Raw genomic sequence first — 20,503 nt, 5'->3', positions numbered from 1 at the left:
TCAGTATTGTTCTACAACGTAGAAAACAAAAGGAAAACCCTTGAATGAGTAGGTGTGTCCAAACATTTGATTGGTACCGTGTAAATATGTTAAAAAAACAGTCCACACACTGTTAGTTAGCTCAGTGAACTCTGAATGAAACATTTCTTTCACATAGACCAGATCAGATCATTTTCTTCAGGCACAGACTGTACTTTTCTTCTCTGCTTGGGCAGCAGAAAAACACTGGCCTTACTACGTATTCACAATATTTTGCTCATCATGGATCAAAAAGCACACAAGTGATGAAATATTAGTTAAAAAAAACTGACCTTAAATGTATCTTTTCACTTGATGCGATAAACATTGTGACAAGTGTTTTCACTGGCTGAACTATTGCTGAAATTGTGATAGTTAAAGAAGGCCCTCTGTGTGCCCAATAAAACACCTTTTAACAATGCTGCTTTTTCACAACTTACTATTTAGCATAAACGGCCTGTATGACGGACGAAACACTTGGATTACCTTGTTCCTGGAGTTTCAGTCTGTCTTTGTTGGACACACTAGCTGTATGTGCAGTGTTGTTGATGACTGCTGTGTGTTGCAGGCTCCTCTGAACGGCTGCCGCTGTGAGCCTCTCATCAGTAAACTGGAGAACCAGCTGGAGGCCACTAAGGAAGAGATGAAGACCGAGATCCACACTGTGCAGGACCTGATGAACAGCAAGATGGGCCAGCTGGACCGCAAGAACAAGCACCAGGTACTGTTCCTCTGCTCCACAGCAGAAACATTTACTGTGATGCTCTTCTGGATTGCTTTGTTTAGAGACACACTGGCCACATACAAGCAGAGCAGGGCTTTTCATTTTAAGTCACCTGGATCACAATTGGTTTTTGGTTGAGTTTTGGTATGGTGTCATCCAGAGAGATTAAAACAAACCTGAGTCTGTAACTTCAGCTAGAATAACACTCTCACTCATGATGAACAGCAGTTTGCTTGAAGGAGGACACACATCTGTATTTTCATGTGTCTTGGTGTTGTTCTTTGGTGCCAACAGAGCTTGAAAAAAAGAGTGCACACCATGACTTTTAATAAACTGTGGTGATGTTTTGCTGAATGCTGAAAGGTGGTGTAAAAAAACTGGTTCCCTGCTTACTTATGACCTACTTTAACTACACCAAGTTCAAGGCCATTACCACGAAAATAGCCTATGAGGCTGAAAATGTTCTGAGGCCCTGTATTAGTCCACGAAGCAGGGGTTTGAAACCTGTGATTTAGAGCAGAGAGTGAAGGGAGTCTTGCAGCAGACCAGCTCCCACCCCGCTGGGTGTGTCACTGCCCCGAAGGACAAACCGGCAGCTGCTGGTCCTGCTCGCTCACACTTGTTTGTTTGATTCTCTCCTTTTTAAAAGGAAAAAAAATCTGATTCAGAAGGAGAGGTAACAGAAAACAGTCTGATAGAGAACAGACAGAGTTTTTTTTTCTTCAGTAGATAAACCAATGATTGGTCGCACCGCTCACAACTTAGTGGAAAAATGACCTGTGATTTTGAAGAGACCAGCTCTACCCAAACATTAATGGGAAATATGTTGAATTAAACTGGTAGCCTACTCCCCAATACTTACACCAGTTACACAACACAGACACAGTCCTGCTTTATTAATACTGTGTTGTAAACAGTGTTGTAAAGAGTACTCCACAGATTTAGCATTGCAACAGAACCTAACATCTTTTGCGTGACAAGTCTTCATGTCACCGGCATTTGTTTGAGTTCAGATTGCATCTAGAAAAGTAGCTACACAGCAGAGGTCAGCTGTTCTGTTCCCTGTGCAGTTGACTAGGTGGAACATTAAAGTAACAGTGCAGGCGCTTTGGCTTCATCTCCCTCTGGAGCCACTACACATTCATAATACATGTGCTCACAGCTTCTGATAAAAGTGATCTATCAGATTGCATGCAGTCACTCATGCATGTACTACGAGCATCACTGCTGCCTGAGAAAATACAATCGTGGATGTAGGCAGGAGCGCATAATCGACAACATCAAAACAACAACAGGGATAGGTATGTAGGCCAAAATACAAGAGATGAACATGAGAAATCAACCTGGAAGAAAACAAGACTGTTGACTGCTGGATGACAAGACACTGAGCTGGAGCGAAGCTGTTCACATCTGGTTTCAGATGTTGAAACCTGGCTGCAGGGACCGGCTGCCATTCAACCACAGCAGCATCAGAGAGGTTCATCACTGATGTGGGGTGACAGGGACTGACTCTCAGACCCTGTTTACACCTGACATTAACATGCGTCTCAGGTGATCCAATCACAAGTGGACAGCTCTAAGTACGTCTGTTCACACCTGGTATTAACATGCGTCTCCATATGTGTCTTGAGTGACCACTTGTGATTGGATCTCACTTCCCCGCTCTGAGTAAAGCAGGCTCCTCCTGATAAATCCACAGCTCCATTATGTCGAGCAGTGCAGCAAAACTAAAAACTGTAGTTATCAACTTGACAGGACAGAGGAAACTATCCAGAGGAAACACAATTCAACTTTTAGCTTCCGGAAATGTTTTCTAGCCAGATAAGTGAAAAACAAGTTATTTTTTGGTTTTGGTTTCATTTCTATTCCAGTTGTAGATTTGAAGAGGTAAACAGGTTCGGGGAACGGGGAAAACAGGAAAAAACAGGAGGTGGATTTCGTTTTTTTAATTCACATGAAAAACAGAAAAACAAAATAATGCATTTCTTTATCCTGTTATCAAACAAGTTGAACACAGCTTTGGATGGAGGCTTCACCGACTGGGAGGCAGCAATTCAATTCCCTGCCTAGTCTGCTGGAAAATAGAGGACGTCAGTTGAATAGGCGGTCCTTTAATGTGGCCCAGGACACATTGTGTTCACACTCCTAAATGAATGTGGCCACATGCAGCCCAGACCACCTCCAAATGTGGTCTCAGTGATCATTCACACCTGTACTTAGAGCCGTCCTCTTGTGATCGAATCACCTGAGACACATGTTAATGTTGGTGTAAACAGGGCCTCAGTCTGTGTTCCAGTTCATCCCAAAGGTGTTGGATGGGGTTGAGGTCAGGACTGTGCAGGACATTCAAGTTCTTTCAAGTGACAGGAAGTGAAGAGAAACAGGAAAGGGACCAACACAAAGCTAGAAGAACACTATTGTCTAAAAAAGTGGATGGGTGGTAATAGAGTGTGCAATGAGTGTGTAGCCGCTGGGAATACTTGAAAGAATGCAGTAAAACTAGAGAACATGTAGCAGTGAATGACTAAACAAACCCTGGCTGCTTTCATATGTGTGATCTCTGTCAGATACGAGCTCTTGATAAGATGACAGTGGAGAGAGTGTCAGCAGAGAGGAGCGAGTGTGTGCAGAGGATCGAACAGAAGGCCATGCAGGAGAGACTGGAGACAGAGAAGAGACAGGTAACACCAAGCAACAACAGTCAGCGGTGCAGCTCTCACTGTTTGCTTTCTTTGCTTTGAAAGGCCTTCACAGGTGGTTCTCATTGAAAGTGGTGACTGCATCTCTGCATAATATTCCAAATACCAACTGAAACTGTCAACATAACTGCAAGGAAAATATAAGCCAAGATGCACTTGAAACAGAGGAGAAGAAAGGACAATGTACAACAAATGTGACATGATAATATAAGTACGTGTGTGTGCTGTGTTGTGCTCTTTAAGCAGGCGTCCCTGGTCAGTGAGCTGAAGAGCTGGTGTCTGTCCAAGCTGCAGAACATGGAGGGTCGTGTCACAGGAGACCCCAGCAGCACCAAGCTGCAGCGCTCCTCCTCTGTGGCAGAGGGCCTGAACGATGCAGAAGGAGCCGGCCTCACCGTACTGCCTGCCACCCAGGGAGGCAGCTCCCAGTGCCTGGAGCTCCAGGACAGCCCTGCACTCCTACACTCCAGCAGGGCCGAGGCCAGCGTAGCAGAGGGCGGCTCAGCCAACCACTACTTTGTGGTTCATGTGGAGAGCTCTCCAGGTACGTCCTCAACTAACAGCTCATCCAACCAGATCTCAACAAATATATCAACATTTACATTTTCATCATGCACACACAGTCCTAAAAGCTCTATTCACCCCACCTGCTACCACATCACATGACCCCAGAAATGAGACTGTTAGTGAGTGTTCAAATACCTCTCAGAAACTACTACTACTTTTAGAAATCAATACATCATTTATAAGATACAGTTTGGCATTTTTCACTATTTTGTTACTGGAATGTATTAGTGGAAATCATTTAAAAATGGTCAAACTGTTTTACAGGCCATGCTGGAGTACAGTCATTTCTGCATAGTGTCCAACATATTGACAGGAAGCTGTTTGTTGTCAGTTCAACTAAACAGTTGTGAAAATCATTCATGAGGAACAAAATGTAAAAATTCAAATTAAATTGTAAAAAAGTGTTTTGGATATGAGTTCGATTTTAGAAGCTAAGGTTTGTAGTCTTACCAAGAGGTGTCACTCCACTCTCAAAAGGTTTTCTTATGATGAAAAACATGTCTGAATATGAGGCTATCATTTCTTCATTATACTAGCTTATGACTTATTTTGCAGTAGCTTATGTAATTAATGTTATATAATTGTAAGAGCGCTGTCATGACTCTTGGAAGGAATAACAATGCTGCCAGAGTCAACCATCAGCAGTGAGCTGTAGATAAGTCATGCTTGCAGAGTCCTACTGCATGCTGATGATGAGGAGACTGGGTGATGCTGCTTAGTGGTTACAGTGGAATTGAATGTGTTTTGAACGTTCAACAGATGGTGATAAGGCTCATAATGCTGACATCACCTCTCCTGCAGCAGCCAGGAGCCCACTCATGTCTACCCAGGTGGTTCGTCCAAAGGAGCGCACGACGATCTCTGCAAAGCCTCAGGACCTGCAGGATGTGGACTTGACGGTGTGCGGGGTGAGCAGCAGCAGGAGGCACAGGGCCAGCAGTCTGTCTCCGGCCACAGAGCGCCGCTGCAGCAGCAGCAGGACTGACAGCAGGCTCAGAGAGAGGGAGCGAGGCCGGGACAGAGGGAAGCACCACAAGAAGCATTCACAGGGCAGGACTAAGTCTAGAGGGGCCGCAGGGGTCAAGACCCTGGAGGTCTTCGGAGACCAACCCAGCGAGCCCTCCTTCGCTCAGGAGAAGGACAACATGCACGCTCTGGAGGTGACGCAGTACTTCTTCGAGGCGGTGTCGACGCAGATGGAGCGCTGGTATGAGAGGAAGGTGCAGGAGGCTCGCTGGCAGGCTGATCAGAGGGCTCAGGCCGACAGAGCGGCACTGATCGAGAGGATCACATATCTGGAGGACGAACTCCGCATGCTAAGGACTAACAGACATGATGACTGCTGACACACCTCATCTGTCACTACCTGGCTGGAGAACATACAGGCTACACTCCACTCTGTCAACTGCCATTTAAACAGACTGTATAGAACTGATAACTTCATTATTTCCAGGGCTGTGGGGCTGGATCCACTCAATCATACCATAATGGAGTCCAGGTATCCCAGTTTAACAGACGCCTAAAACCAGTTCCATGTTGCGGTTACTTTCCTACTGGTAACTGGAGATGTGTACATACAGTAGTGTAGTAATGAGGCAGCTGTGCGTTGTAAATAAACCAGTAGATGTAAAGCTAGATGTCAACAAATTGATCTAATGTGCCATTTCTAGTAGCAAACATGTCTCTCATTAACATACATGATGTGTGGAAGGAAACCACAGTGACAGCTGGCTGGATGGAGGGAATCACAGCAACATAAGCTTTTTGTTGTCTCTATGCTGGAATCAGACTGGTAGTAGGTAGAAAAAGGTGCTGAAATATGCATTTTATCACTGTATCTTCAGTAACCATGAGGTCTAGGGAAGCTGCAGCCCTAATCACTCTCTCTGTCTTTCAGTCCTGTATAAAGCTTGTTGTCTCTTGACATTCTGTCTTCCTCAACCACTTCTCTCCTCTGCTGTATTAACACTATACTGACAGAAGTAGCAGTCTGGGTGAAGACGTGCCTATCCAGGAGCAAAACTGCAGCTTTTCTTCAACTCTGCCGGTGTGCAGGACTCAACCAGAGTTGACTAACTAACGTTCATAGCTCAGTGTAACAGTTTGCATCACAGCAGCACGTCAAGCACGGCCTGCATCTAATGCAGGTGTGTCTGTGACTACACACCTGCAAAGGAAGACCTGTTTATTCACACACACACACACACACATACACACACTTTTCTACGTAAATCACATGGGTGCTATATTTTCCATTCAAACGTCAAATGTTGCTGGAAGTTGAAGAGTCTGCAGCTATGATATAAGATTACTGAATTATTTTTGCATGGATTAATATTTAGTTTTGCTGCATGGCCTCATGTGTGGAGTCTGGAGTGTGCCACTACAATAATTAGACTTTCAGTGTTTCAGTGATTACATCTAATCACTTTAGTGAATAGATCACCTTATAAAAAAGCTTATAAATTAGTATTTAATGGTGCATTAATAAACTGAAGTAAAAGTAAAATAGTGAAGTAATATCAGGGATATTATCATATTTCTTTAATGATTGAATATTAAAATGAAATTGCAAAAATACATTTTCGAATTTGTTTTTAAATGCTTCTCTTTGGTATTCTGTTGACTTATTAGTCCATGTCATAATTCATGTCTCCTGCTTTAACATGTACAGTTTCCATTTCACTTTCATTTAAAGATGTGCAGCTTCAAAACACACACATACAGGTGCACTGACCTGCCTATGAACAGTGTGTTGAGGAGACGGTGACTGGAAGAGTTTACGGTTGTTCCAGCAGCACACTCCAGCCTCCGTAGATGTGATCTACAAACACATGATGGCCTCAAGCTAAAACACGCTGTCACACGTCAGTCCTCACTGCCATCCAGCCAGATGTGGAGGTTTGTGTAGCCGCTGTGTAATTATAGTAGCTCTATTTTAAAGTCCCCTTCCACTCATAATGTGTTTTGCTTCTTGTTCCTTCAGTAATGTTCGAGCTTCACTGTACAGAATGATGGATGTGCAGAGTTTGTTTTCACATTTATCTGCTGAAAGTGGAAAGTTTCTCTCAACTCATTGTAAATGTGATTTTAGGACGGGCCACTGAGCATGATTTGTGTCATCACAAATAGTTTGGAGCCAATCCTGGTTCATTATTCAACTTACACAAGTGTGATGTGGAAACTTCAAACCTCCAGTGCACAAACTATACACACACACACACACACACATATAATAGACTTGTATGTTCATAGATTCTGGGATTTTGAATGAGGGAGAAGATGTAGATGTCATTTTAAGGATTTTAACAAGATAATTTAACTTTTTTTTGTGGAAAAACTATCTTACACAAATATTCACAGTAGAGTATTGTGTGTATATACATCTTACAACATGTCTGGAGATCTTTAGCTCCAGTTGTCTTAGTGTCAGTGGAACGAGTTCTTTACTATCTACTTAACTGGACAGTGAGAGGTGATGCAACACACGTACAGACTGGCTTTTCATACAAAAACATTGACCTTTTGTTACCCAGCTGAGGATGGCAACACAAACAAGCCAAGTCCTGATCCTGAAGCGTTGACTACCTGTCATCTCATCTCCCAGAATGCCTCCTGTCCGTCTTTACCTGTACAGATAGTTACACGTTGCATGAAGAAAGCTCAGAGTTGTGTTGCAGTATTATTATCTGCTGTACAGTTGATCTAGTGACTGTCTGTTCATACATGTTGCTTAATTGGTCTTCAGTGGATTTAATGCACTCTGAATGATAATGCCAGACAACATTTTTTATAAAAGAAAAAAAAAGATCATTCTGAATCTGTGTTTTCATGTTTTCCTGTTTATTACATATATACAACACAAACAAGAGTCTGTCAGATGAACTCAGGCAGCCTCACATGGTGATGAGTAAAAGATCTTCATCAGCAGCACAGGATGAGGTCAGTCCCATTAATCCAGCAGCCTTGAACCAGTATCCAAGAGTTTCAATCCGTCCTGCATTGTTCACTTCCAGTAACAGAGAGCAGCCTGTGTTAACTCCCTGCCAACGCCAGAGACTTCTGAAGCTCCTCCAGGTGGTTGTTAGCTTGTGTGATCATCATCCGGATGGCATCCTGACAGAAAAATAAGATGACAAACATCAATAGTCAACAGAGCAGAGGATGCTGGGAAAATAAATAAAACATCTCTACACAATCACCGGCTCAAAAGTCTATATTTAGTTTAAACACTGTGATTTTGAATAAATGATCATAACTTTCAAGCCTGTCCATTTAATGAGGCTCCCAAATCAACTTTTCAAGTAAATGATTAACAGTAGTCATGAAAAATAAATAAGTATGTGAATGAAAAATGATTTTTGATCCAATTCACAAACTTTTCAAAAATCTGAAAATGATCCAAGTTTACCATCTTTATTTCTTCACTTTCCTGACATAAAGGAGCCCTGAGATAATAAACATTACAGTGTCTTCCCCACAAAAAAATCATCAATCAATCAATCAATGAATCAGTGAAAACACTCATCGTCCTAGTCACAGGATATATATACTGTACAACTGCAAGACAATTTGCATCTTATCTGAAAAGCTTCTTCAGTCATGTGACGCCTGTCAGTCACAAGTGAAGAAACATCAACAAAGCTCCTGATGAACACACTGCTGTACGTCACTCAGCTCCTCATTCTGACCAGCAGACACCAGGGCTGGTCCTGGTGTCCTGGTGAATAAAGTGAACACATTCGGACATGTTTACCTGGTCTGTGGCGGTTTTATTCCTCTTGAACTCGTCTCTCGCCCAGTCTCTGAGGTACTTCCTGTCTGTCTCGTCTGGTACCTTCCGTATGGTTCTCAACATGTTCCTGTAAATCCCCAAAACTTTCTGTCTCTGTAAAAACTGATGCAGAAACCACAAGACAGTTAAAATCACATTTAACTGATCTACTTTTGGACCAAGAATAATCCGTTTTAAGTGATACGATGGTTCCAACACAATCTGATTAGAAACAGAATATTCACATTCAGTGAACACAAACTATATATATGTAAGTAATATATGTTAAACCTGCAGTCTGACTTTCAGTAAACAGCAGGTAAACACTCCGGTGAACTACGCTGAAGTTAGCTTCTGATTCGGGGTTAAGGGGAAAGTTAATGGAAACATCAAAAATAATATTTAACGGCTGTTTTTTCGCAACTTACACTTATGAAAGAATGTTAGACATTGTAGCATTGACGCTGTTTAAACACACGTTCACACCTGTGAAACCTGTATTTGCTTATAAACACAGAAATATCATTGAAATCTTTTTTGGTTTCATGAGAAAACAAAGGTTTCACAGATGAAACTGTTCAAACGGCGTTAAGGTTTTTTTGCAACGATGTCTAACAGTTAACACTCTTTCATACGTGTAAGTGTTGAAATAATAGAGAATCTGCCACTAAATATCATTATTGATGTTACCCTTACCTTTCCCCTTAACTCCGGATCTGAAGCTAACTTCAGCGTCTCCGGTGAACACACACACGATAGAAGATTTAAACTCATTTACTTCACGGTAACGTTACACCGGACAGATTAAGTTAGTAAAAGGACAGAAGTCTTCCTTGGAGTGTAAAACAATGAAAGAGTAGCAATGTTATTCAGGTGTAGAGCTTGCTAACGTGTTGCTACAGTCAATCAAACACTGACTGTAGCTTTTAGCTCTAAACTACTTTCCCTCCGCTGCTGAGTGTGTTTACCTGTTTTAAAGACAGCGCTGCGACAGGTAACCTTGAACCTGCCATCTCTCACAGCTGTAACTAGGGATGTATGGATGTAACACCACTCGGTCAATAGCCTGACGATCGGATGTTGTGACGGAAATAATACCGGCTAACTCACTATGTGTCGCCCTCTGGTGGAGAGGAGGACAACTGCAGGAACAGCCTGTAACAAACATGAAGACACCTGAGCAGCGTTGGAAGAAGTCCGATCCTTCACTGAAGTAAAAGTGCTAATACAGCAATGTGAAAATACTCCATTATAATCAAAGTCCTGCATGAAAAATTTGACTTAAGTAAAAGCACATACGTATTATCAGCTTGATGTAGATAAAGTATTGCAGTAGAAGTAGATGTTTGGTCCCTCTGACTGATATATTATTATATATGACATAAGTTCAAACTTTTGACTGGTACTGTATTTAACACAGAATAGTTTAGGGATTTTTCTGCAATGACAAGTCAAAATGTCTTCTGTGAAAAGGGTCAATAAGCAGCACAAACACACAGAGCAACCTTGTAAACTGTTTATTGTCAGGATCATTCGTGTCAGGGTTTGACACACGGATGCATTAAGAAACAACCTTTTAAATATGACCGATATGTTTGTGTACATGTAAGTCCACGTTACAAAACACAGAGGTGATAATAAACACTTCAATGCACATTTCATCAACACCTACCCCTAACGGACACAGTGACGAGCTCCCAGGTCTCGTTTAGCGGAAGTCACAAGTATGGATGGAAGATGAACACTGCAGATATGTGTCTTTAAACCACTAAAATGGGTTATACTGGGACATTTATCAAAACTGGAGTCTGCAGTCTCTGTGCTTCAAAGTGCATGAGAGCCGAATATCTGACGGAGCTGTGACTGTGCCTCTGATCCATCACCCCAACAGCTGAATCAGGTGTGAAGTGAGATGCGATACTGTTCTCCTCTCCAAGGCACATTATTGACTTCCTCCGAGTGTCAGTCATGACCATACCGACATGCTACTGTAATGACGTTAGGAAGTTCTTTTACACAAAACACAATCCCACAGCTCTGTACATCATCGGCGTGTGTTCACAATGAAGATAAGTGATGGTAACACTGACTAAAACATCCACACAAATGTGAATCAGGGGTATAGTACACAGGGACAGAGGTATTTACTGACTTCACTGAGGTGGTTCACACACGAGGGAATCACATTTTTGTTTCTATCATTTCATCTCAGACGTGCAAGTTAAAGCAATCCTGGTTACATTACAAAAGAAACAGAATTCCCCTGATAACAAAGACAAAACAGCAAAGGTTGCTATCAAATTCTACAGTCCACTAAAATGACAGTAAAAATAAGAAAATAAAGGCACATGTACAGCGGCAAAACCGTCTTTTCTTTTTTGAGTCCTTCTGAGACGCTAGCAGCAGAGTGGCATTGTGCAGTTGGTTGCTGCCCACTTCTCCCTTCCTGAAAAAGATGGCTTCTCATTGGTCTACTGGTCGGCTGCCGTGACGAGTTCAAACCACTGCCTGAGTGCGTCGCTCAGCGTCTCTGGCAGGGCGTTGACGTCTCGCAGGATGACGTAGAAGGGGAAGGGGAACTCCTCCATGTAGGAGCGGATCTCTGGCAGTTCTCCCGGCCCTTTGAATATGGGCACCTTGATGTCCAGGATGGAGTCCTGCAGCACAGCACCAGGGTTTACTTACATTTACACACTTAGATTTAGAAAACCAAAAAAGGTCAAATTCTGTGTCTCTTACCCGTGAGTTGGGGTTGTCAAGTACCACGAAGATGACGAAGACGTTGGCGCTGCGTGCTGCCCGCACTGCTGCCATCACCCGCTCCTTCCCCTCCAGGAACAACCCCCTGCCATCAGACACGATGACCAGCAGCTGGGCCGTCTCTGTGGAGGGAGGTCAGACAGGAGATGTGGAGAGTTATGTGTCAACACTCAGGTAAAGTGGGTTTGTTTGCATGAGCCAACAGTGATGTCACAGTGTACTCTGGAGTACACTGTGAAATGAGGTGGAGGAAAACCAAAACAATCTAAAGGGGCTAAAAGGCTCTGTACAGCTGAGAGGAACTGTAGAGTCATGATAGTCACTAAATGTGACTCCTTTCACATTACACATAAGCATTTCATCCATTGTTAATATAAAATTATTGATAAGTGCAGCTTTAATGCTGGAAGATCACCCGCCATGCTTTGGCATCTTTCAAAAACAACAAAGTATCAGATTATTTATTAGGTTATGTTAGTATTGCTGAGGCAGTTCTGTAGTTTCCAGTCTTTGTGAGTCAGCGTTTACAGGTCTGGTGCTGGCAGAGCAGCTTTATAATTCCGCCTGTATCCCAGTTTCATGAGAAGGAAATGTTTGCCTCATCAGAGGTTTTTATAGCTTCAATCACAATCACTTGTTTTTTCCCCTCAGAGGAGCTGGCTCTGATCCTGGACTTCCTCGCCTCTGTCTGCTACAATAAAGGCTTGTCTGTTGGACATCTGATACAACCTGGGCTCTGTTTCCATTTACTTCGTGGCACACGGGTAGAACAGCAGAACAATCATTTCTTAAGCAGCCACACTATCTTGAAAGTTCCAAAATCTTCACCAACCGACCAATCAGATATTTTAGCTCTAACATCCAATCATGGTTCCTATTCATGTCTTTAAAACTATACTTTAAAGTATGAAAAAGGTAGATTTGACATCTTACATCCTGTAACACTGTCAGGAAACCACACAGCACAGGTTTGCTTTATACTGAAGGATACAAATCTCTAAATCTCAAACATGATGGATGATTTCTCTTCCAACAACAGTATGTCAGCAAAATGAGTCATCATGCAGTTCCAGTCATTACCTGAATTTGTAGATCCTGGAATCTGCTGTCGAGCTGCCAGAAACATTTTAGTTGAGGTCTCCAAAAACTGCAGAGGAGAGAGAGAGAGAGAGAGAGAGGAGTGAAGAGAGTCAGTGTGACAGGAAGAGGTGCACTATCATGACCCAAAACAAGGTCAATACATCATATTGGATTCAGAAATAAATAAGAAATAGGAAACAAAATGTAATCTATATAATCTGTTTGTGTCTCATGTAAAGCAGTTTATCATTTTTATTATGCGATAGTAAGTTATGTCTCAATACTCATCAGACCAAGATTCAGAGACACAAAAAGTGTCAACCTACGCCATCTAGTGGTCATAGTTCTAACTTCCATTCACCAGTTGTTTACATAAAAAAAATATTAAGTAAGAGCTTCTAGAAAAAGGAGCATTTGCCGAGGAAGTCAGGAAATAAAAGAGGGTTTGTTATAAATTAAACTACAAAGGTTCTGACATGAACAGTCTGATAGTTCATGATAAATGTATAAATAAATAACATCTAATAATTCCCTCCACAGACAGGATTCACACCTGTGCTATTCTGGTTTTCTTCTGCTGGAACTGACAGAGTCGGAGTATCCGAGCTCCAGACTCATCGTTGAACTGCTGCTGGAAGGGATGAAGCAGCTGCACCTCCTCGCCAAAACTAGACAAGCCAGCAGACGTTAAATGTTAGCGTGTGAGCGTCATCACTGTGCATATATATTCACTACGGTGCGGTGAAAGTGAATATTTGTACCTGCACACAGACACCTGTCCCACCTCCAGCAGGGTGAGAGCGTTGATGATCACCGACAGGGATTCAAACGCCAGCTGCAACACACACACACACACACACACACACACACACACACACACACACACACACACACACACACACACACACACACACACACACACACACACACACACACACACACAAGACAGTGTTAGCTTATTTATGAGATAATAACTTATTCCTCCATTCATATAACTTATCACATATTTTTATTTTTCTGACTCTGTAAGATGACAAACAGCAGCATAAAATTAAATATGTATCTCATACAGTCCATTAAAATAGCAAGTGAAGCATAAATTTAGCACACCTTATGTTTCATGAGCTACTTAATCCAGACATCTAAAGTTCTGCTTTATGTTGTTGATCATCTTCAATTATTGATCTGATATGAATCACAGTTTAACTGGAGAATGTGACTCATCTCACTCTGTTGGAGTTATTAGAACTACAAAAACACAGAGTGGAGATTCTTCCCTCATAAATGATCTTTGGCTGAGTTCTGACACAAACTGACAGCAGCTGTCTCAATCATTTGTTGTCTGAATTTAACAAATCTGTGTATTTTCCAAACTAGGTGTCAGATATCACGAGTCATTCACATCGATGTGCCCAAATCATTTTTCACATTCACACGCTCCACTTTCACTCTGTAGAACACATCTGTTGAGAGCAGCTTTGCAGCACCAGCAGGCTGAGGATCGGCAGTTGATCTGGGTTTATTCTAGTCGATACTGAGCCATTAAATTATGCCCAGATGGGCTTAGTGTGTCTCTAGTATACACACTGCACAGCAGGGGGGAGGTTAATGGAGGCCCGACAGCTCATTCTTATCCTGGAGACCTCTGGTGATTTAATCTGCTCATAATTCTACAAGACACACTATTATCTGCCAAGGTTAGAACAGCACTGGTTATTTCACATGACGTTTCTACATGTGTGTTATGTCTCTGCTCTTCTGACTGCTTTGAAGTGGAGGAGTATTACACTACTGACAGAGACACTGCTGAGATAGTCTGACTTTTAATGCCTACAATGTATCAAGCTCCAAAACACTGGATCCTACATTTCCCATGATGCAACTAGATAGTGTCTTTCACTAGACCCTCCCTGTTTGTAGCAGCAGGACATGAGGCGCAGGTCTGCAGGTAGTCCTGGTTCTCACCTGTTTAGAGTGGTTGTCCACCATGCTGGAGGAGTCGTCCACAGCCAGACAGATCTGGTACTCTCTCTTGCTGGGTTTGGTCCTCCTCAGCCAGATCTTGTCTTTACGGAACTGGCTGGCGATGTAGGGGATCACCTTTCTCATGTTGAGACGCTTCCCTGTGCGGTAATCGCCTCTGTGGAGCAGTGCAACATCACAAATGACAAAGTGCTGGTATATTCAAACATATTTCTCTCCTGAGGTGATTAGATATATAACATTAGCACAGACACACAATGAGAACTTAGCCCCCTTTCAAGTTTCATCACAAGAGACAAAATCAAGACAAAAGAAACAACAATAATTAGCAATTCATTGGAACAGATAGTTAATGCATCTTTCACTAGACTACATAAATCACAGCTGTCATGGTGCAGTGTGGTGTGGTGGCACTGACTTGAGTTTGGCGGCCTGCGTGGGCTCCAGGATGAGGCGGAGCTGCTCACACAGCTGCTGGGACAGAGCTGAGGTCAGAGTCTGATACTGGTGCCACATGGAGGCTGCTGCACTCTCCTGGAACACAGATCAGTTACATGTTCAGTATCTGTATCACATACTTCATATTTGGTTCATGTTATGATGAAACCTTTTTGAGACATTTTAATGCTACTGTTCTTGTATTTATGATGGCAGGTTATGTGAAGATCATTTCTGAGGGCATGCTTGATTTCTAAAAAAGGAACATTTTGAGGTGTGTGATGAATCCGAAGGACCTGTGATGTGTTTGAATTGACCTTAGAGAAGAGGTGAAGAGCAGAGATATATGATCATGGTGAGACACTAGATTTGAATACAGCTTCAATTCTTTTACACTCTTCAATTTGAAATTGATTTAGTTGTTTGTTTTGAGACTTTTTTACAACCTCTTCAGCCAATGAGAACATTAAATACCACCAGTGGAGACTAAATACATCACTGAAAACAATTTAAATTGAAAGTAGCTGTTAACCCATCAGACAGAAGATATTCTGCATGATTGGCTACATCTTATGAGCTCTAAATGTGCATTTAATACATGAAACACTATATTTACGATGCTTGCAAATGCTGACATAACTAAGAAATTCATTTACAGTACGTCTACTCTTTTCCACAGAGACAAGATTGTTTCTATCTAAGGTCTTCAGTAAAGTTTTATGAACAAATACTTCATTGTGGCAATCTGTTAAGTAACTCATGAAGGTAAGATTTTATAATGACACCGCATGCCCAACGTTTGAGGAGGCATGAAGCAATGTTGCCTTCTGTAGGACAGATAACATTAATAGTTTTTATTGTCCCAGGATGTGAATTTGTTTTTACAATCTGCACATGTTGATGTCACGCAAAAAAACATACAAATACATACAGCGGACATATTGTCATATATACTACACTTCATGCCCCTTCCTGAACCCCCACATATACCTGCATACACGGGTACACGTACTCACACAGTATACACGTATTTATACGCAGTATTCAGCCAGGTATTTTATTTAGGGCTGCTGGAGCAGAAGGGACACAATTCCTGCCAAAGTGAGCCCTCCTCCAAGTATTCAAGTAGGCAAGTATAATAATGCTTTCTATTGTATGCAGTTTGTTTTTATTATCCATATAAACAGATAGAAATCAGTCTGTCTGTCAGAGTAGATGTCAGTCTTTCTAAATGGTGGGAAAAAAAGACTAATTCTGGAACAAAACTCACCTCCTCCTGAGCTCCTGGAGCCAGTTTGTGCCAAGCTTCCAACTGCAGCTCCATCTCCCTCCTGATCTCCTCTGGGTCCCTCTCTGCTTTCTGTATTCACACACACACACACACAAACAGTAAGACTCTTCTTATGTTACAACAAAGTAACATTGAGAGAATGACAGAGGCTGTTCAACTAAAAACAGTCGACATAATAAGAAAATAACATAATAATAATAATAATAATAATAATTGTGTGTTGGTACTAGTTCCAGTATGTACCTGCATGGCGTCCAACAGCAGCTCAGGAACAGTGTGAATAGTGGATTCTGTGCTCCTCTCTGCTCGCTCTTCATCTCTGGGATGTTGGTGGTCCTTCAACCTGTCCTCTTCCTCCTCCTCTCCCTGCATCTGCACCTCCATCTCTCCACTGTCTATACCTGTACAAGAAAATGCATTCATTTCGAAGGCCTTTTCAGATGCTATCTGTACTTTAAGTGCAATTCAAAACACATTTTAGTTTGCCAAAAACAGTTAAGTGAATTAGGAGTTATTTAGGAACAAATCAGCAGGATGAGAAGATATGTTGACACCTTTCTGGGAGGTCTTGGTAGAGTCCAGCTGTTCAGGCTTCAGCTCCTGGACCTCAGCAGCCTGAAGGTCCTCTTCTTGGTCCTCTGTTTCCATGGCGACATCCTCATCATTCTGATCTTCATCCTGGTCCTGCTGAGGCCCTGCTGCTTTCTGCTGGTCTGCACTGGCAACATCTGGAAGCAGCAAGATCAACACATATCACATCTATTCAAACCTGTCACTAAACTGTTAACTTTCTTTTCCCGCGTTGTGTTTGGTGCTCACCGTATGTCTGAGTGTCGTAGGACGTCTCTCCCTGTTTGATGTGCTCGTACAGGTCTGACTCCTGCTGGGCGTCACTCTGCCTGCCATCCTCAGTCCGATCTTTAGAGTTCTCCACCGTACGCAGACGCTTGTTGATGCGTTCATTGTAGTCACCCGTCGACCGCTCGTTGTCTGCTTGACCAGGTTTTCTCTTAAAGCTCTGGAACAGGAAATTTAAAGACAGGAAAACTGAGATGAGACCAATACAAACCAGAGAAAAATGTTTCGGGCTCACTCTGAGGCTGACCGTACCTGAGTCTTGCTCTGAGTCTGTTTCTGTGAAGCCATTCTTGCTGTCAGCTTTGATTGGTGGCCCTCTGATTGGCTGGCATCAGCTGCTCCGCTCCCATGCTCCTAACAAACACAGAAAATGGAAATATTTTCTAGACAAGGAAATATTTTTGTAATGTCACCCAGTGTTGAGAAATGTACCTTATGAACACATCTCTCAAATATTACATTATTATCTGAAAAAACAAAAAATAAAAAAAGATATGATCCCATTTGACTATTTAATATATCTACTTGTGTATATGTGTATATATTAACTATCTTCATGATGCAGATTAACTTATGTTCCCCACATAGGGAGAAAAATTATTTCTGTAATGTAACGCAGTCTTGTGAAAAGAACATATCTCTCTAATATTAGGCCAGGCTCTGCTATTCTATGAAATAACCTAAATAAAAAACAAGAGCATATTTCTTTGATTTAATGAAGTTGAAATATCCGTCATTATGCAGATGACATGATTGTGTTCCTATAAGTTTGAGTCCGCTCTCACTGTGGACCCTCATCATGTACATTATGTTTCTGATGTGCATAAGTGTGATCAAAGATTGATTGATGATGCTGTAATTGTTGGCTGTAACAGAATCATCACTGTTACGAAGCTGCATGTTCCCCACTACAATACATGTAATAATGTTAACGTTATGAAGACAGTGGTTTCTGCAGAGACAGCATGTGTTCTCTGCATCCTGCATAAGGTCAGTCTCAAATATTCTTTTTTTTTTATATTCTACTATCTCCTGCAACAGGTTAGGACACCTCTGCAGCCCTCCTATATAGTGGCAGAGATATGAGTGATTTCCTAAGTTAAGAAAGTTGATAAAAATGCTTTTACTACGTCTCCTAAAAATAGGACCAAACAGTTTCCTACTCTGAGACACACTTGATAAATAAGAGCCCAGATGGCTTAAACCTTGCATTGTGTGCCACTCATTTCACTATTCTTGCCTGCCACTCACGTTGTAACTTGCAGCAGGCTTTGAACCGTGTCCTATGGGCTTCCTGAGTCCTGTCATTTGTCTCATGTAGTCTAACAGACTTCAGGCAGGTGAAGTGAGTGAATGTGAAGCACACCTCTTTAGCTTGGTCTCTCTCGGAGGCCTCTCCTGCCAGTTCCACAGCTGTATCACTCTGAACATTCTGCTCTCCAGTCTGACCGTCTGTGTTGTGCTCCTTCCTCTCAGCTGACTCCGGCTGTTCCTCATCCTCATCCGCACCTTCATCCTCCTCATCCTGCAGGTGTGAGAAGTCGCGAGAGTCAAACACACAACAAAACTGTGTGTGGACAAGTTGTGTGTTGATCCTACATTGCAGCTGGTTTACATACACACCTTTGGTTTGTTTCCTTTGTCGTTTGGAACAGTCAGATCCTCGTCTCTTCCTGCCTCCTCTCCTCTCTCCTCCTTCTCCTCCTCCTCCTCCTCTACTTGATCTTTCTCAGCAGACTCCTCGTCTCCCTCTGCTTTCTCTCCTCCTCCCTCCTCTTCCTCCTCAGTCTTGGGCTGCTGACCGTTCTCCTCTGTTGCTTGGTCAGACTGTTCCTCCTCCATCTCCTCTGCTCCTTCTCCCTCCTCTCCATCTTTCTGTCCATCCTCCTTCTCATCCGGAGCCATGGCCTTCTCATCGATGTCGAATGGATTCTCCTCTGAAGAGTGAAAAATGTGCCATGAGACTCCACTGAACTCATATCCAGATTTAAATGTCAAAACAAACACTGTGTTCAACAACAGAATGTATTTCTCTTTCATTGTTAGAGACATCATGAAGCATCACTAAACATTAGTATTAAACTTTATGTAAGTGCTATAAACAGAAATAGGGCAACAACAAACAATTATCAATGACTGATCTCATTGAGTCTATAAAAGAACATTTCCCAGAGCCTGAGGTGACGTTTTTCAATTCCTCTGCTGCCAACAGTCCAAAGCCTAAACATACTGACAAGTCAACACAGGATTCACATCTAATACTTTTTAAGACCTTTTTAATACCACATTGAATGAAATGTTTCATGATCATGCCAACTAAAATATGAAAGTATGATGGAAAACCATTAGGGATAATATGGCCTAGAATTAGTTATTAATAAATTAAATTTTATTTCAGCACTCCCAGCAGTATATAACAATCATTCCTAATGATACATTCCTAAAAGATTCAAGATTCAACTAGAAGACTGCACTCAGTAGAGTGTGTACAGGTGTGTACAGTCAAGATGGTGGTGAAGAAAACAAAAACGGGGATTTATTCATTTCATATTGTGCCTAAATGGATCATAAAATATTGGGTATGGAATTAATCTGCAGATGCTCTGGTTCAAGATGAGACCAAGCTTTTCTATGGATGTCAGTTTTTGAGCCATGACAAAGGCCAAAATGACTGGTGGAAATGCCTTTTACTGTCATAATGCATATTGTAAAATGGCGAGGACTGCTGAGCTTTACGATCATAAGGAATCTAATGAATATTTATTTGAATTCACAACACAACCTGCTCTCAAGGTACTGAAATTTGGCACCAATTGATCTAACATGGCAACGAGGCATGATTATTTGTCCCTAGAGGAAATTAGACTCCAAACCAAAGCAGTTGTTGATCACTTGTGGCTCCTACCAGCCGGTTAAGAGTCAGCGGTCAATGACACTATAAAATAAGTTTTTAAGAAATTGAGAGATGTCCTTGAGCATAGAGAAATCCCTTGACTGCTGCATTTTTCTTAGTGGTATCTGACTTCTGTTGCAATGTCAAATTTATGTTAAACAACAGAAAAAAAGAAATCAGAAACTCTGTAAAAACTATGGCCATATGCACTTAACATATTCCAGAACCCAGCTTTGCACATGTTAATTGAGCAGCAGGTCTCACCGTCACCCTCGCCCTCTCCATCGTCTCCAGCCTCATCATCCTTGTCCAGGTTGAGATCCTCTGGTAGATCCATGGCTTCAGGCTCAGGCCTCTTGTCCTGCTGACCGTGGTAGGGGTCCACTTCATTCTCATCAAACTCCCTCTGGGAGACAGA

General features: G+C 42.1%; 3 protein-coding genes across 8 annotated transcripts in view; 1 reads left to right on the top strand and 2 right to left on the bottom strand.

Annotated features, from left to right (window-relative positions):
* ankrd6b (ankyrin repeat domain 6b) overlaps window positions 1-5,932 on the top strand; it is a 53,088-nt gene extending 47,156 nt beyond the window's left edge. For 3 of the 6 annotated variants that reach the window (XM_042391072.1, XM_042391067.1, XM_042391068.1), the window contains 4 exons: window positions 587-739; window positions 3,310-3,423; window positions 3,685-3,985; window positions 4,768-5,932. In XM_042391072.1, coding sequence (XP_042247006.1) covers window positions 587-739; window positions 3,310-3,423; window positions 3,685-3,985; window positions 4,768-5,354 — 1,155 coding nt within the window. In that variant the 3' untranslated portion in view covers window positions 5,355-5,932. The remainder of the gene's footprint in view (window positions 1-586; window positions 740-3,309; window positions 3,424-3,684; window positions 3,986-4,767) is intronic. The other 3 variants (XM_042391071.1, XM_042391070.1, XM_042391069.1) reach the window with 3 other exon arrangements.
* A 1,898-nt stretch (window positions 5,933-7,830) lies between these two features.
* On the bottom strand, window positions 7,831-9,882 carry lyrm2 (LYR motif containing 2). Its single transcript, XM_042391073.1, has 3 exons — window positions 9,751-9,882; window positions 8,765-8,905; window positions 7,831-8,124 (listed from the first exon to the last, which is right to left on the bottom strand). The coding sequence occupies exons 1-3, from the start codon at window positions 9,793-9,795 to the stop codon at window positions 8,044-8,046; spliced, it is 267 nt and encodes an 88-aa protein (XP_042247007.1). The 5' UTR covers window positions 9,796-9,882; the 3' UTR covers window positions 7,831-8,043.
* Window positions 9,883-10,284: 402 nt separating this feature from the next.
* Window positions 10,285-20,503, bottom strand: part of mdn1 (midasin AAA ATPase 1) — a 62,729-nt gene continuing 52,510 nt past the window's right edge. Inside the window, exons 88-102 of the mRNA XM_042391074.1 lie at window positions 20,350-20,491; window positions 18,816-19,129; window positions 18,559-18,717; window positions 17,445-17,546; window positions 17,154-17,352; window positions 16,889-17,062; window positions 16,578-16,735; window positions 16,314-16,403; window positions 15,024-15,139; window positions 14,588-14,762; window positions 13,384-13,457; window positions 13,176-13,290; window positions 12,623-12,689; window positions 11,522-11,664; window positions 10,285-11,439 (exon numbers count right to left, since the gene is read on the bottom strand). Coding sequence (XP_042247008.1) covers window positions 11,254-11,439; window positions 11,522-11,664; window positions 12,623-12,689; window positions 13,176-13,290; window positions 13,384-13,457; window positions 14,588-14,762; window positions 15,024-15,139; window positions 16,314-16,403; window positions 16,578-16,735; window positions 16,889-17,062; window positions 17,154-17,352; window positions 17,445-17,546; window positions 18,559-18,717; window positions 18,816-19,129; window positions 20,350-20,491 — 2,214 coding nt within the window. The 3' untranslated portion in view covers window positions 10,285-11,253. The remainder of the gene's footprint in view (window positions 11,440-11,521; window positions 11,665-12,622; window positions 12,690-13,175; window positions 13,291-13,383; window positions 13,458-14,587; window positions 14,763-15,023; window positions 15,140-16,313; window positions 16,404-16,577; window positions 16,736-16,888; window positions 17,063-17,153; window positions 17,353-17,444; window positions 17,547-18,558; window positions 18,718-18,815; window positions 19,130-20,349; window positions 20,492-20,503) is intronic.

Source organism: Thunnus maccoyii, chromosome 17, assembly GCF_910596095.1.
Source record: "Thunnus maccoyii chromosome 17, fThuMac1.1, whole genome shotgun sequence".
In the NCBI taxonomy this organism is placed as follows: Eukaryota; Metazoa; Chordata; class Actinopteri; order Scombriformes; family Scombridae; genus Thunnus; species Thunnus maccoyii.
Note: the sequence above shows the minus strand (reverse complement) of the source record. Positions and strands in the feature narration are given on the sequence as shown.

Bases quoted from the DNA above. Each gene is read 5' to 3' on its own strand.
- lyrm2 (XM_042391073.1), bottom strand. From the start codon at position 9,795: ATGGCAGGTTCAAGGTTACCTGTCGCAGCGCTGTCTTTAAAACAG. The intron at 8,906-9,750 runs GTAAACACACTC...TTTCTGCATCAG, and splicing joins CAGCGCTGTCTTTAAAACAG to TTTTTACAGAGACAGAAAGT. The intron at 8,125-8,764 runs GTAAACATGTCC...TTTTTCTGTCAG, and splicing joins ATAAAACCGCCACAGACCAG to GATGCCATCCGGATGATGAT.